The following is a 16670-nucleotide window of genomic DNA, read 5'->3' as shown; positions in this document are numbered from 1 at the left end:
CGTTCGATACTGTTGACCATAATATCCTATTAGAGCGATTAGAACATGCTGTAGGTATTACAGGTACTGCACTGCAGTGGTTTGTATCATATCTATCTAATAGACTCCAGTTTGTACATGTAAATGGAGAGTCCTCTTCACACACTAAGGTCAATTATGGTGTTCCACAGGGTTCGGTGCTAGGACCAATTGTGTTTACATTATACATGCTTCCCTTAGGCAGCATCATTAGAAGACTATCAAGAGATGTATTCTAAGACACTTCTTCAGCTTCGAATCAGAGAGGAGAAACACACACTGCAGTTAGTTACTTGCAAGCAAGGGCAGTCACAGAGCACTCGCACAGAAGTGAAGGCTGTGAGACTCGCGCCGTGCCACTGCCCTGGTCTTTATTTATATACATCAGTGGGTGCGTGTGTATGTGTGTGTGTGTGTGTGTGTGTGTGTGTGTGTGTGTGTGTGTGTGGGTCAGAGTGTGACCCCATAAAGACTTCCCTAAACCTGCTGGTCTGGAAGTCCAACAGTTCATCTAAACAAAAGGCACTTAGCTTAAAACAGACATAGATACGTTTATCCTATCATAAAACAATAAGAGAAGGTACGCCCTTTTCCCATGCTCCCAGGATGTGGGTGTGAATGCCAGAACACTTTGGAATGCACACAAAGCCTTTGCAGCCTACTAAAGATCACACACTCTATCACTACACAATCGATTATACACCTCTAAGCATATATGGAAACTTATATCATTAAAAGATTATACTGACTACTAAGTACAATTTTCCATTGACAAAGACATAGCATACATTTTCACTGCTATGCAGACGACACCCAGCTCTATCTATCCATGAAGCCAGATAACACACACCAATTAGTTAAACTGCAGGAATGTCTTAAAGACATAAAGACCTGGATGGCCGCTAACTTTCTGCTTCTTAATTCAGATCAAACTGAGGTTATTGTACTCGGCCCTGAAAATCTTAGAAATATGGTATCTAAGCAGATTCTTACTCTGGATGGCATTACCTTGGCCTCCAGTAACACTGTGAGGAACCTTGGAGTCATTTTTGACCAGGACATGTCCTTCAATGCACATATTAAACAAATATGTAAGACTGCTTTCTTCCATTTGTGCAACATCTCTAAAGTTAGAAATATCCTGTCTCAGAGTGATGCTGAAAAACTAGTTCATGCATTTATTACTTCCAGGCTGGACTACTGTAATTCTTTATTATCAGGATGTCCTAAAAACTCACTGAAAAGCCTTCAGCTAATCCAAAATGCTGCAGCAAGAGTCCTGACAGGGAATAGAAAGAGAGAGCATATTTCTCCTGTTTTGGCTTCCCTTCATTGGCTTCCTGTTAAATCCAGAATTCAAAATCCTGCTCCTCACATACAAGGTCTTAAATAATCAGGCCCCATCTTATCTTAATGACCTTGTAGTACCATATCACCCTATTAGAGCACTTCGCTCTCACACTGCAGGCCTACTTGTTGTTCCTAGAGTATTTAAAAGTAGAATGGGAGGCAGAGCCTTCAGTTTTCAGGCCCCTCTTCTGTGGAACCAGCTTCCAGTTTGGATTCAGGAGACAGACACTATCTCTACTTTCAAGATTAGGCTTAAAACTTTCCTTTTGCTAAAGCATATAGTTAGGGCTGGACCAGGTGACCCTGAATCCTCCCTTAGTTATGCTGCAATAGAGCGTGAGGCTGCCGGGGATTCCCATGATGCATTGAGTTTTTCCTTTCCAGTCACCTTTCTCACTCACTATGTGTTAACAGACCTCTCTGCATCGAATAATATCTGTTATTAATCTCTGTCTCTCTTCCACAGCATGTCTTTATCCTGTCTTCCTTCTCTCACCCCAACCAATCACAGCAGATGGCCCCGCCCCTCCCTGAGCCTGGTTCTGCCGGAGGTTTCTTCCTGTTAAAGGGAGTTTTCCTTCCCACTGTCGCCAAAGTGCTTGCTCATAGGGGGTCATATGATTGTTGGGTTTTTCTCTGTATCTGTTATTATAGAGTATACTGTACAATATAAAGCGCCTTGACGCGACTTTTGTTGTGATTTGACGCTATATAAATAAATTGAATTGAATTGAATATGATGGCAGAAATCAACAACAACAGGTTTAACTGGTGATTCTGGAGTTACTAATGGCCCCGGCAACCAACTGTGCAGTGCAAAGGTTCATGACCAAGTCTCCTGCCAACTGATGAGATTTGCATCTAGAATTGTTTCTTTAAACCTAATTTCATTTTTTTTCATTAGCATAAATCGTGGTTTGCATATCTTTTGTACGTGTGTGTTTAGGTCAGTTGCAGCAGGACGGGGTGTGTGTGCAGCTGTGGCAGTGCGACTGTGTGGACTCAATGGGGCAGATTTGGGTGGCCGGCAGCACGCATCAGGTGGACTGCAACAACTGCACCTGCTCTGATGGACAGCTCCTCTGCACCAATCACAGCTGCCAGGCTACCTGTGTTTGGAGCTCCTGGTCCAGCTGGGCTCCCTGCAGTGTTTCCTGTGGACAGGGCCAGAGAACCAGATACAGGTGAGGACATGACGGCTCTCTCCTGGGACCTGGATGAAGGAGACATGGTTTGTTTTGTAAACAAATGTGTTTGAGCACATCCGTGTTTGGACGTTAAAATGAGATCCAGATGGATGAAAGTCTTTCTTTTTTTTTTACAAATCTGAAACTAGATTTTAAACAGGTTTTAAATGGTACACTCTTTAACAACAAGACGTAGACCATAAAAATCAGAAAATCTATTATAAATATTGTTGGAAAATCCATTGTTTGTCTTCTCTAATTGCTTAAGTAAGGATAAAGTTGATTCGAGTTGTCTGAATCAGTGTGACGATTAACTCTGTCGTCTGTCTTTTGTCCGTGTCTCCCTTCATGGAGATAAAATCGGGGCTCTGTGGGAGCCGGAGCATCACTTGCTGAAAGCATTTCTTTGAAAAGAATGAATTTGCTGCAGCTCAGACACCTTCCTGATGGATAGCTAAAATAGCTGCCTTTCCATGGTACTGCATATTCTAAATGCTAACTGCAAATCTTAGAATTTACAAATCAAATCAGATACATTTGACCACATTAAATCACATTTAAAATGTACCAGCAGTCACAGAGTAATAGATTAGTAATTCAGGTTTCCTGCTACGACAGTAAGTCAGTAGGTTAGGGATTCCTGTCTGGATTCCGCGCTGCAGTTTTCAGCGCGCCTAAAGACTGATGACTAACAAATGTTTTGTCCTGGTCCTGGGTCATTTTGACCCAGCGTTCTCAGTTTTCTTGTGTTTTTGTGTTATGTTAAGTTCATTTGTGATTTTTGATTCTGCTCGGTTTAGTTTTGTTTATGTGATTTCCCCTTGTGTCTTTGCCCTCGGTGTCTCCCCCTGGGTGTCTGTGTTTATACAGTGGTGGGAGTCCCTGTGCCTTGTTTCCTCTCCTTGTGCTTTATTCCATCTTGTTTTCCCAGCCTATCATGTCTGCCTCTCTCCCTCGCTCCCTCTATCCCTCTCCTCCACTTCCACATCTGGTTTCCTGTTTTATTGTGAAGGTCTTTTGTTTCCATGTACTTTTTGCCTAGTTACGATTATTCGTCTCAGCTGTGTTCCCCGAGTGCTCCCACGTCCCTCGTTGTCTTTCTGCGTATTTATGTCAGCGTCTCCCCCAGTTCTGTGTCGCAGTCTCCCTCATACTCATCTGTGTTCTGCCTGCCAAGTTTATTTTGTATATTCAACTTTAGTTAGGTTTTTTGGTGTCCAGCAATAAAGCTATTTAAAGTTCACGTGTGCATTTGGGTCCTTTTCTGCCTGCACACAGCCGTGACACGTTTTCTGAACCCTGACTCAGACTGTGAGTCTTAAATATATGAAACTTGAAAAGAGCGTGATGGTTGGTTTATTGTCTATGGTTACTTTTTCTGTAGTATTATCCGTGGATATAAATATATGCAGTAGTATTAAACTGGTTTTTGGTGTATTCCGCTGTGATTACCTGCTCTTCATGTTATGTGCCAGGTCTCTGACCCCAGACACTGAGGGAACACATTGCCACTTTGAGGAGGTCCAGCACAGACCCTGCAGTCCAGGAACCTGCCCGCCTCTCTGTCTCCTTGACAACCAGACGCTCAGTGTGGGTGACACCTGGCTCCAAGGAGAATGTAAACAATGGTAGGTTAGATAAGGACAGAGGAAATGGATGTTAATGACAAAAACAATTAAATGTCAGCGATACTACTTTGTGCTTTAGGCGCTCCCTCTGCCTGTTTTTTTTCTAGCACGTGCACTCCAGAGGGAGTTTTCTGCCAAGACATTGACTGCAGAGGTGCGTCGCTGTATTTCTGTCAAAGAGTGTCGCAGATATTTGCAAAGAAAGTTGTGAAAATCCTCTGTTTTGTTTCCAGTGGATGGTGCTTGGACCCCCTGGTCGGTGTGGTCTGACTGCTCAGTGACTTGTGGTCGGGGCACACATGTTCGAACCCGCGCCTGCATCAACCCCCCACCACGAAACAATGGGTCTCACTGCAGTGGGCCAGAGAGAGAAACACAGGACTGTCAGACCCCTCCGTGCCTGGGTTTGTATCTTAAGACGAGTAAAGAAAAAAAAGCCACATAATCTTTTTAATCTAAGAGAATGTCATTTACTGTTGTATCAACAGATGACCTTTGCCCTTGGTCTCCTTGGTCACCGTGCTCCCAGACGTGCGGGGCGGGGTCTGTATCACGACACAGGGCTTGTGTGTGCGAGCAGGGAGGAGATGCGGCGTGTCCCCCTGAGATCGAGGCTGAAAGGAACAGTGTGGAGACGCAGCTGTGCTACAAACAGCCCTGTCCAGGTACTCGGACACAAACCTGGCAGCACTGCGCTGCATGCACTGAAGCCAGACACTCTAACAGCCACGATCAGTGTTTGTGTTGTGCATTTGTCTTTGAACAGCTGACGGCTCTGTTTGTCTCTTCTGAGAAGCCATTGTAATCAGAGGGACTTCAGCTGAGTCCAGGCTCATTAATGATTTATTATCTCAGCAAACAACTGGATATAGTTGCAGTGATTGTTACTGATGAACGCAGAGTTATTCTAATATATTATAAGGTAATCTACACATTTTCAAACATGACATCAGGTAGTAACTGTTCTCAGTCAGTATTTATGAGCTGTATGGACACAGACCACAGTACTGGTAGGGACACAACATTAGAGACTAGACTGGGGAACCACAAAGTGACATTAAAGGGTTTATTGGATCTTTGTTTATTAGGTCGCCATAGTGACTTATGCAGAGTTTGTTTTATAAGTCTCTGATTCGTTGATTTCCACTGATGATGTTGTAAGTATAGTATAGATTTTCTGTTGAAGGAATATATTTCATACATGCAACCTGCTGAGCTGTATCTTACACCGCAGGACGAAGCCATGCAGTAAAGTTACAGCTGTGCAAAATAGGCTACATCGTCGCAGGAATTCACATGAATTCAGTCGCATATGCAAAAAATGTTTTTGTGGTTGATCCCAATCTGTTTTACACTGCTGAACTGTAGCTAACAGGACACAGACTGCAGATGTTTGACACAGAGAATATTAAATCAGTGAAATAATTTCACTTTGAGCTGTCCATAAGCTAACTTCCATCTGCTGATTTCTGTGTTGCACACATGTGCATTGCAGGTTTTATTGAGTAAACCTGGATTGGTAGGTACAGTCTCTACTGAGTGAACAGAGCTCAGTGTACAGGGTGCAACCCACAAAACAAATCGGACCCTTAACATTACTAATACTACAAAACAAAATCCTGGAACACCTGGCAAATTGGGAAAAGATGATCTGGCAGAAGAAATGAGGGCAGGCAGGAAATACACAAGGGCAGGAAGTAAAGTATGTGAAACAGGAATGAAAGGTAAGTACAAAATAGAAAATGACAGAAAAGCACAAGAAGAGCTAAACAGAGCTTTGGAGCCTCACATTCAAACCTGTGTTAGACTGTGAGAAGCTTCCAGACTGTTTGAGATTCACTGACTTGCTAATTTTTCATTTTTTTATTGTGCTTTATTTTTTTAAAGCCAGTGTAGAAGAGGGTGAGCAAGTATTTGACTTATAAAATGATGCCATAGTATACGATTAACTGAAGAGCCGACTCTACGTTGAAGTGACTCACAAATGACATTAAGCGCTCGTTAATCGCAGGAAGAGCACTTGAATGTTTTCTTGTCTTTTGCAGGCTGTCCCATGTCAGCGTGGAGTGTTTGGTCTCAGTGTTCCTGTGCGTCCCAGAGGCAGCAGCGTTACCGTGTAGCTCTCTCTTCACCCACCAGGGGCCAACAGTGCACTCCTGTGGAAACACAGAGCCGGGCATGCAGTCTCAGCCACTGTGATGGTGAGTTCGTTAGCCTTAGAACTGCTTAAGGTGCCCTCAGGACCTTCACCGCTTCATGTCTTTTCCTGTTAGAAGTCTGCGAAGCCCCGTTTGTGTACTCGGCGTGTGGCGCTCCCTGTGAGAAGCAGTGTGAACTGCATGGCCGTGAAGATCTGTGTCTCGGCGTCAGAGAGTGCACACCTGGCTGTTACTGTCCACAGGTGAGTAATGAATGCAGTTGTAATGAAAGAACAAATGTGATTAGCAAATAATGCAACAGGTGTTAATAGCTGCGTTTTGTTGGTTTGGTTTTTGGATTTTAAGCTGCTTCAAACAGCACAGTTGGCTGAAGTATGAATTCTACATTGATGTTACTTCTGCATCTAAATGCACGTGATTTGAGAGCAACGTGGGACAAATGCATTGGCTTGAGTCTGTGCTGTACTTTATCATAGTTAATCCATCACTTTGATGTGAGCTGCACTGACAAATTTATAATGTTGTCTGTCCCAGTTTGGATGCTTCCTGCTCAGATTTATTGCAAAGAAAGTGAAACACCTTTGACAGACTGATGATCCACCCAAACAACAGAGGGACAGAAATCAGGGAGTAGATCACCAGCGGTGCACTCACAGCTGTCACTGCTTTACACAGGAGATACCAGTTTACTTGTTAATCTTGTGAATCAGTTTTTGACCTCTGTGTGGAAAAATGACCAAGACAAAGATCCGATCGCTGTTCTGTTTCTTCTTTTTTCTGAGATGTGTGTTTTTCCTTCCAGGGCCTGCTGCAGTATAATGGGAGCTGTGTTCCTCCAGAGGAATGTGGCTGCATCCACTTGCAGCACCAAGCTTCAGGAGATCCACCCACACCTGTCACGGTCCCACAGGGGGCCACGGTCACCATAGGCTGCAGTACCTGGTCAGTTTTCTGTATCAGCCCCTGTTGCACCAAATAATGTAGCGCATGTTTTCTCACAGTGTCGTCGTCACTCTCTGCTCTTTCTTTGTGATTCCCAGCTTGTTGGTGCAGTTTGTCTTTTTGTCTGGGCTGTGACTGTTTGACAGATTGTTATTATTATCCATTTTGTTGACTTCTATGTCCTTCAGTCTTTGTCATGATGGGAGTTTGCAGTGCGACATGAGAGAGTGTGAAGGTAAGAGAGCAGAGTAATGAAAAGAGGTTCTCTTTGAACACGGTGAACCTGAATCTTTCTTTCTCTCCTTCTTTCAGTCGTCCTCAGCGAGTGGTCGGGCTGGACTCGCTGTTCTCCCTGCGTGCTGCAGCACAACAGCTCGCAGACAGTCTCGATCCAGAGGCGCTTTCGAGCCTGTTTGGACCTGGATTCTGGTCTTCCAGTCACTAAAGAGGAGGAGAGCCAGTGTCCAGGACTGCTGGTAGAGGAGAGGTCATGTCCAGATGCTAACATCTGCAGAGGTAACAAAGATGCTCACACCACGAGTTTGTTTCATGTCAGAGTATTCAGTCGTCTTATTGGCCCAATGGGACTGAGGTGAGAGCAACAAAAGTAAAAGTTCTCTGTTATGTTAGCGCTTTGTTCAGGAGCAGGGAGATTTTACTGCTATCTGCAAACTCATACTGACCTTTGCAAGATTTGTTTTAGGTCAGAATTGCACTGTACACCTGGAGGTTGGGTCGGGTTGAGGTTGGATCACGTTCACACCATAAACAAACTGCACTGGAGGACTGAGACCACCTCCTCCACCGGGTCTGGGTCTTTGTAGGCACCAGTTCTGTGGTTTTGTACACCTCAGCAAAGAAAACCAAAGGACAGTTCTGCTCTGTCTGAGACTCTCTCAGTAAAAGTTTGACACAGATTGCATGCAAACAGTGGGTGAATGAGTCAGGGCTCGACGAGCATGACTCCAAAGAAAAAAATGAATTGCACAGTTGGTCAGAGGGTGATGAAATGACTGCAGCGCGGTTTTCTCTGGAAAGGAAAGGGGGGTAATTTTGTTTTGAAATATATGCGTGCACTTCAAACCATATTCTTTTCATCTAAATAAAGACAGTTCGAGTCTTACACACAGCGAGGAATAAACGGCTTCCAAACACGTGAGGCAGTGCAGAGACACCGATAATGTCCAAGCTATAAACAGGCAAACATTTAAACTGTTTCAGTTTATTAAATAAATGTATTGGATCTAGTGATGAGAGTGATGTTATTCTGACATGTGGAGTCTGTGAGGGAAAATGTTTACTGTGTGTCAGTCACAGCTGCCATCAGCAGACAGTTAAGAGGCCTTAATCAGTATGCTCAGTGAAAAATGGTGTTTTCCTGCTATTTTGACTCACTTTATTCCCCAAAGGAGAAAAAAAGGATAGGTTTAACGCTCATGTGTCCGCTGAGGCACGTGAGGGTGGTTGGGTTTGCTTTTATGTGTGTGCAAAGGATGATTCATCTCGAATTTAACTCTGTCATCCATCCATTTTTTACACAAGAAGGAGAATGGCTCTGAATTACTACTGTCCCAGCTTAATTTGCATGTCAAACAGCTGAAACCTGGTACTTGGTCATAGTGAGCTGAGATCCCTAAATACTGCTCAGCAAGAGCAAACTAAAATGTGTCTCTTACATATAAATCAAACAGCACATAAGCACATTGTGTTTGTTGCTCTGTCGTCATCATCTAAAATGACACGCTTAAAGTTTCTGTATTTGTCACTGTCAGTTTGTATAATTAGGATAATTCCAAGGTTAGGTTAGTTATGATAGTCACTCTGCTCTTCTAGATGTGTGTCAGTGGAGTGCGTGGAGTGCTTGGACAGCGTGTGCTGAGCCGTGCAGCGGTGGAGTCAGGCAGCGCTACAGACAGCCCCTGGCCTCTCCTGCAGGACCCCAGTGTAGGAGCCAAGAGACCCAGACCCAAGGATGCAACACGGCACTCTGCCCAGGTACATGTGTGCTTAAAAAGAAAACTGCATTCAAACTCAACAGGCATTAAACATCAGTGGTGTAGATCATAACGTCAGTGTAGATCAGACGGATCCAGATACGTTTCAAAGATAACATTAGTTACAGAATTTGTTCATGTATATGAGATTGAAGATGACTGCAAAAGCCCCTAAAAATAAAGGCTATTGGACGATTTGGTTTAAGCAGTGAAAATTCCAGAACATGTTTTCCTCAAAGGCTGTGAGGCTGAGCTGGACAGGTCATGTTGTTTGTGTCAGCGTGGTTTGTTAAAAACAGATTTATGTGTTTGAATTTTAGTGTTTTCACTTTGAACTAATGCAAAAATTCCAGTTTAGTCATTAGTGTTTCTTTTCAGCAGCTGAAGGAACTTCTACACATTTTTGGAAAGAAGTCTGAGGAAATTAGACATACAAGTAAAAAGTATATAAAAAAACGACACCTCAGAGAAAAATAATCCGATTCAATGAATTTCCAGTCAAACGTCTTTATAGCTTAAAAAGGAGAATTTTATAAGAAGTTCCATTAGTTCTGAAGCTGTTTGAAATAAAATAAATCAGGATGTACTAAACGAGTAAAAGTCTGTTAAATACGTTCTGGAATGATGGTGTTTCACGTACTGTATTTAGTCTGTGTGTGTACATGGGTGGGTAGATACAGCTACAGCTCCAAGTCACACAGCATCACACTACCACCACCATGCTTAACTCTGTTTCTACGTCAGATCACATTTTGCAGTGCAGGCATGATTTTCTTTGCTTTTTTAGGTGAGCGCTGTGAGGACAGGGATCGAGCCTACCAGGACAGCTGTGCCAACAAGTGTCCTCGCAGCTGCACTGACCTATGGGAGCATGTGCAGTGTCTCCAAGGAGCCTGTCACCCGGGTAACCATGGATAACATCTTCCTAATATAAGACTTTCATTACTTACTCTGTGTACATGATATTAAATGTTTCTCTGTGTTTCTTTACTTTTCTGCCTCTTGTTTTGTTTGTTGTCTTCTCAGGTTGTCGGTGTCCAGAAGGACAGCTGTTGCAAGATGGCCGCTGTGTGCCAGTGACAGAATGTCGTTGTGGTATCCCATCAGGCAACGGGACACTGGAGTTCAACCCTGAAGAGGAGTTTACTGTGGACTGTAATACCTGGTGAGAACTGCTTGCTGTGAATTTTAAGCTTGCTATGAGCTGAAGTCTGGGTATAGTTGGGACTAATAAAGCAGTTTTTTAAACTCTCCAGTCTTTTTTTGTACCGTTTAGTTTAGAAACTTTGCTCCATCTGACCTCTCTTAACGCCCCTCCGTGTGCAGTGTGTGTGAGAATGGCACTGTGGTGTGCTCCAAGCTTCCCTGTCCAGTTTATGAGCCCTGGAGTCCATGGAGCGCCTGCTCAGCTTCATGTGAGCGAGGCCAGAGAACCAGGACACGCCACTGCCAGGACACAGAGGGTGGCCCGCCCTGTGCCGAAATCACACAAACAGAAATCTGTGATCTGCCGTCGTGTCCAGGTCTGACATAGAAGAAATATCCACCCAAAATCCTGAGATTTTACCTCCAAGTCTGGCGTCTCCTTAAACTAACCTCCTTAATCTCTGCTTAACTCGCCGCCTCTCTTTGCAGCGGGTTGTTTGCTGAGCGAGTGGTCGGCCTGGAGTGAGTGCAGCGCCTCCTGTGACGGTGGGTTGTCAGTGCAGAACAAGACGGTCCTTCAAGAGCCAGAGCCCGGTGGGACAGCCTGTGTTGGACCACTTGAACAACACGTTGTCTGTAACACCAACAGCTGCCTGCGCGGTAACACAAGCACACACAACACTGTGCACTTTGTGTTTCTACTGACAGATGCCACTGGAGTTCAAATGATGTAAAACTGTTGTCAAGCAGCTCATCAAAGTCCTAATGAGTGATGTTTACAGTTATATTAATTCTAACAAGGCAAACACAGTGAATATAAAGTGAATATATCAGCGCACATGTCTGCATGCTGATCTGTTGAATTGAGGTCATTTGTTTTATGTTCCTTGCAGAGTGTCCCGGCACGCAGGTGTTCAGTGATTGTTCAGCTTCCTGTCCGTATACCTGCGAGGACTTGTGGCCACACACTCAGTGTTTACCTGGACCCTGCACGCCGGGGTGCACATGCCCTCCTGGACAGGTCTGTGTGTGTGTGTGTGTGTGTGTGTGGTTGGACAGCAGATCTGAGTCCTAACTCATTGTCTCATCGTGTCCTTTGTAGGTGTTGCACAGGGGCTCCTGTGTGACTCACGCTGACTGTCCCTGTTCACCGCTCTCTTTGCCGGCTGATTTTCAAAGCAGGAATGTCAGCTCCGAGTACCTCACGGAAGCTCTGATGCCACCGGGAACGGCCATTCAGCACCTCTGCAATACATGGTGATCTGTTACTCTTGGCGTAGTCCAGTCATTCACTGAGTCGTGTTGTAGGTAGTTGAACCAGCGGCTTTAAAACTGTAATATGTGACGCTTACATTTTTGGGCTGGCTCTGGCTCAGGATGTAGAGCAGGTCATCTACTAATCAGAAGGTTGGTGGTTCAATGCCTAGCTGCTCAAGTATCCTTGGGCAAGATGTTGAATCCCCAGTTGCTCCTGATGTGTTCATTAGAGTAAGATTTTGTGTGAAAGCAGACAGAAAACACTGAGACACAGTGAAAAGTGCATGAATGGGAGAATAAACGATGCATAGAGTGCTCGAGTAGAGTAAAAAACAGAAAAAGAAGCAGTCCATCCACACTGCACTGTTTAAAAATGACTCGACCGATGATTTAAGTTTTTATTTAATGTTTCTAACAATATTCAAACCCAAAGAAATGTATCATTTTATTCATTGTTGTGTTTCATTTTGATCCAAGACATTTAATTGTAGCAATTAACGTTACATTTGCTACATTTTTGAGAGTATTTCTTCAGTATTTCTTCAGAATAAAGAGACATACCATAAATAAAGTCAATTAAATGACTGGTACCTTGTTCATGAACATGATTTCTGCCCGAGTCAGGTCGATTTTATCAAACCGTCTATTTTTGTTTTAATTAAAAGAAAAAGGAGGCTGTAGTAGCAACTTTCATCTTTCTCTGTGCTTTGACACAAGGTCCTGTATTGTACCGCTTTTTAATAAGTTAATGTTAAGCTTCTTGTGTGTCCGAAATGTTCCAGCTCTAAGCTGCTGTGGATGTGTAATTATATTCAAAAAGGATGAAATAGAAGATTATATGTGTAATATGTACCCTTACAGTAGGCTGGTAGGCAACTGTGTGTGGCTGGTTCAGCCTCGGTGTTCAGTTCGACTTTTCTTTCATCTAATTTTACTCACTTGACTTTTTTACGCTCCTTCCAGCGTGTGCCAAGGTGGAATGTTCAACTGCACCTCAGAGCCCTGTGAGGGTGAGTGATGCTTCGTCACAGCTGCATTTCCTGAACCTTATAGGGCCTCTCTCTGTAAGCAATGAAAGCGACGGTCAGCAACAATAATCTTCGGTTGAACTGGCAGGGTCGTGATAAAAATGTCAACCTATCTATAGTTGGGACAGCTGCTGCTGCAACAGTTGGCCCAAATAACTGCGCTACAGTCTCATCAGGCCATTACTGGGATTTTGTGTCATAAACGTACAATTTCATGATGTGAGCTTTGCTTTGATTTTGATTCAAGAGCAGATCACATCAACGTCAGAGTTTGAACTTGCCTTGTTTCTCCATTTCACAGTATCATTAATCCTAATGTGGAATAAAAGAGGATCTCATTTCAATCACATTACTGAACATTTTAGTTGCAGATGGGATCTGTTTCATCTTCTTCTCACACATCTGTCCAGACATTACTTTACTGTGGCCCTTGCAATATTTTCTTAAACTAGAGGTTAGAGAAATATCTGTGAATATCTTCTTAGAGCCTCGAATCTGCAAACAGCTCTGTGGTTTTTGTGTTTTGTCTTGCTGATTTGTAATTGTGCCGTTGGTTGTAGTGACTTCCTTTTTCACCATAGGTGTTATTTTGTTACATATATAATATTTTTCATGATAACAGCTTCACGCACAACTTCAGTTTGGGTGTTTAGGAAACCCAAAGTCTGGCAAGAACTGTGAGAAAAATGAGCACTAATGTTTGTAGGAGTGATATCGCACTTTATTTAGCCTTTATTAACAGTAATAAGAAGATGTTGCCTGATTGGGCCCATGAAAGAGCAAAAAGAAGAAAACCAGCTCATGTAAATGTGATTGTTGGCCAACAAGTGCATGGAAAAAATCATTACAAAAAGTGTAATGTTATATTGGGAATATAATATTAATGCAACTGTAATTAATAGGCTTGTAAAAAATCTAACAGGAATCCTCTCATCAACATTCTGAGGAAACCAAGTTAACACAGAAAGGATGTTAATGCACAATATCACATTAATGCATGAAATAAAAATGGATGTTTGTACTATAAAGCAGTTGATCTGTCGTGTTGGATTGTTCGACAGGTGCCGTACATTTGATTCAAAATTAGTAAGTTAGGCAGAAAGCAGATTAGTGTTTTATGTTGTTTTCAGATGTTTTGGCAGCGCTGTAGGAGAGGAGGTGGTGAGTGAAATGTTATCATGACCAGTAAACAAATTATGTTTAAGTATGTAAGAATAAACCCACTACAGTACCCACCTACTGGACTTTTGGACACTTTTAAAAGCAAGACATGAAACAGGTCTGTGCTGCATGTGTGCTCTCATGCCAAAGCCCCCTGCCGTTATTTCCCTCCCTACCAAACTACGATGAAGCATAAAGAAAACATAAGACACAAACTGATTGGGTGTACTGTGTTGCCTAGTTCAGCATCAGTTCCAATCGGGTGTAGCTGTCGACAGATGGCTTCATCAGTAGAAACTTTGATGCATGCAACCCAGAAGATATTTCACTGTTTTATGCATTTTGGAAATGCAATAAAAAGAAACAAATCTACGATTAAGTTTATTCACATGAAGATTTATTTCAGTCTAAAAGATTTTAAATGCTTTTACTGACCGAATAGAACGTATCCTGTAAATATGCACACATTTAGACTGTGATGGTTGCAGCAGACTCAACAAAAACTGTGAAGGAGACATTTTACTATTATTTCTTTATCTTTTCATTAGTCTTTTATCCTGTCTTCCTTCTCTCATCCCAACCAATCACAGCAGATGGCCCCGCCCCTCCCTGAGCCTGGTTCTGCCGGAGGTTTCTTCCTGTTAAAAGGGAGTTTTTCCTTCCCACTGTCGCCAAAGTGCTTGCTCATAGGGGGTCATATGACTGTTGGGTTTTCTCTGTATAGATTATTGTAGGGTCCACCTTACAACATAAAGCGCCTTGAGGCGACTGTTGTTGAGGATACTAGCTGTTGTGGTTTGGGATTTGGACATTTAGTCTGCAGTTACCGTTGTCTGTGTCCCCTCTTCGTGATCACATCTTCAGTAGGAGATTGAACAGGACTGGCTGCAGGCCAGACAAGCGCACACACACAAGTCCAAGCAGAATGTGTATTGTAATATGGATGATGGGTTTCATCATTGGTATGGACAACTCAATGCTCTTTTTCCCAAAAACAAGCTGAAACGTGGACTCACCTGACCACAGAACACTGTTCCACTTTCTTTGGGTCGATCTGAGATCAGCTCAGGCCCCGACTACTCATTCCTGTCGTCGTTAGCGTGTGGCTTCCTCCTCGCATAATATAGTTTCAAGTTGCATTACTGTGTGCAGTCATGGACTGTGTTAGGAGACGGAGTTTTGATTTAACGTGATATAACATTTTTATAACATTCTGTAAAATATCCCAACTTCTTAGGAAGTTTATAATTTCCTGGGTACATTGAAGTGGTCAGGTGACAGTTTCCTCCTGTGTCCTGCTGCAGATAAATGTACATTAAAACCAGTGCTAAGACTGAATGTCCCACCCTCTTATGTCCTTCCAGTGGACTGCCAGTGGTCCACATGGTCCCAGTGGAGTCCTTGTTCAGCCAGCTGTGGTACAGGACAGCAGAGCTCCATCAGATTTGTTCTGGAGCCAAGCCAGTATGGAGGGGCTCCGTGTGAAGGCCCTAGCCTCCGCACAACAACCTGCATCGCCCCTGACTGTGGTGAGTGAGAGGAAGGGAGACAGTTGATATTTTACTGTTGATTGCTTGCACGATCGAGTAAATTTGTGATTATCACTGCATCCTTTAAATACTTACCCCTCTTTGGATCCCCATTGTTCCTTTCTCCTTCCTGATTCATCATTAAATGCTTTCCACTCCACCCTACCATCTTCCCATCGTACCATCCGTCCCCGTCTTTTCTCCTCTCCTCCTGTACAGCGTGTCCTGATGGGGAGCAGTGGAGGAGGACGACATCAGAGGAGATCCTGCTGTGTGAGAGGAGCTGCCAGGACATTTATTCCTCCTCTCCTGTCAACTGCAGCCACTCTGCTGAAGGCTGCGTGTGTCAGGAGGGGCTTTACCGAAACCCAGAGGGCACGTGCGTCATCCCTGCCCTCTGCCCTTGCCATGACCGGGGCGTCCTGTGGGAGGTATGTCGGCGCGTGCGCACGAAAAGGAAACTGACATCTGCTGCCCAGCAAACTTGGCATCTTGTAGCCATTGTTCCCGCCTCCGTACCATTAGTGTAGTGTTTACATGCCATCCCATTCAATCCCATTGTGTTATTTACTCATAAAGAAGGGCCTATTAGAAGATGAGTGACAAGCTCAACAGGACACATTAAGCCACTGTGCCCCTTCAGCCCTCAGCCCTCATCAATTATGTAGGAAGTGCTGTTAAAGCCAGCACTCGGACGGCAACTGGGCAAGCCTGCCAGGAATTATTTATGAAGGAGTGGGTATTAGAGGATTATAACAATTAATCTTACCCTGACAAGAGGTCAGGTCTGCTCTTCTTTCTTTCTGAGGTCTTTCTCTTTAATTTTCTCTGTCTCGCCTTCTCCTCACACAGTTTTTTCATTTTCTCCTTGCATCCTCCTCTTCCTCTTTCTTTCTATCCTTCTGTCCGCCCCAGCTTTTCCGTTATTCTCCCGTCTCGTTCCGTCTGCCTGCCTACTCTTTCTCTCTCTTTCTGTCAGCTACTTGAGTCATGTCCATATAAAGACCCTCTATGGTTTTCTAATCAGCCACCCCATGACGCTACCAAATGGCTCAGTGTGAGCTGCAAAGCCACTTCTAAAACTGAGCACAGTTATTCCTATATGCAACACATACACATGAGATACATCTGTATAATGCACTGTTATAATTATAGCATTGCAGTGTGCCACAATCAGCTGAAATCCACAACAGTTTGGGTGGATTCACTGAAGAAATTGCTCCGAAACCCTAAGACTAGTTGCACTTTCATCAAACCTGCACTCATGCCAG

General features: G+C 43.7%; 1 protein-coding gene across 1 annotated transcript in view; it reads left to right on the top strand.

The window, feature by feature from the left end:
• scospondin (subcommissural organ spondin) overlaps positions 1–16670 on the top strand; it is a 103547-nt gene that overhangs the window by 62234 nt on the left and 24643 nt on the right. The window contains exons 90-108 of the mRNA XM_039617790.1: positions 2315–2552; positions 4031–4183; positions 4291–4337; positions 4417–4587; positions 4672–4848; positions 6229–6384; positions 6460–6540; positions 7125–7284; positions 7473–7519; positions 7597–7800; positions 9118–9279; positions 10066–10182; positions 10305–10443; positions 10605–10790; positions 11015–11018; positions 11320–11445; positions 11527–11681; positions 12645–12691; positions 15619–15830. Of these exons, the coding sequence (XP_039473724.1) occupies positions 2315–2552; positions 4031–4183; positions 4291–4337; positions 4417–4587; positions 4672–4848; positions 6229–6384; positions 6460–6540; positions 7125–7284; positions 7473–7519; positions 7597–7800; positions 9118–9279; positions 10066–10182; positions 10305–10443; positions 10605–10790; positions 11015–11018; positions 11320–11445; positions 11527–11681; positions 12645–12691; positions 15619–15830 (2582 nt within the window). The remainder of the gene's footprint in view (positions 1–2314; positions 2553–4030; positions 4184–4290; positions 4338–4416; positions 4588–4671; positions 4849–6228; positions 6385–6459; positions 6541–7124; positions 7285–7472; positions 7520–7596; positions 7801–9117; positions 9280–10065; positions 10183–10304; positions 10444–10604; positions 10791–11014; positions 11019–11319; positions 11446–11526; positions 11682–12644; positions 12692–15618; positions 15831–16670) is intronic.

Source organism: Oreochromis aureus, linkage group 9 (assembly GCF_013358895.1).
Source record: "Oreochromis aureus strain Israel breed Guangdong linkage group 9, ZZ_aureus, whole genome shotgun sequence".
Taxonomy (NCBI): Eukaryota; Metazoa; Chordata; class Actinopteri; order Cichliformes; family Cichlidae; genus Oreochromis; species Oreochromis aureus.
The sequence above is the reverse complement of the archived record's forward strand: the minus strand, read 5'-3'. Positions and strand labels throughout refer to the sequence as shown.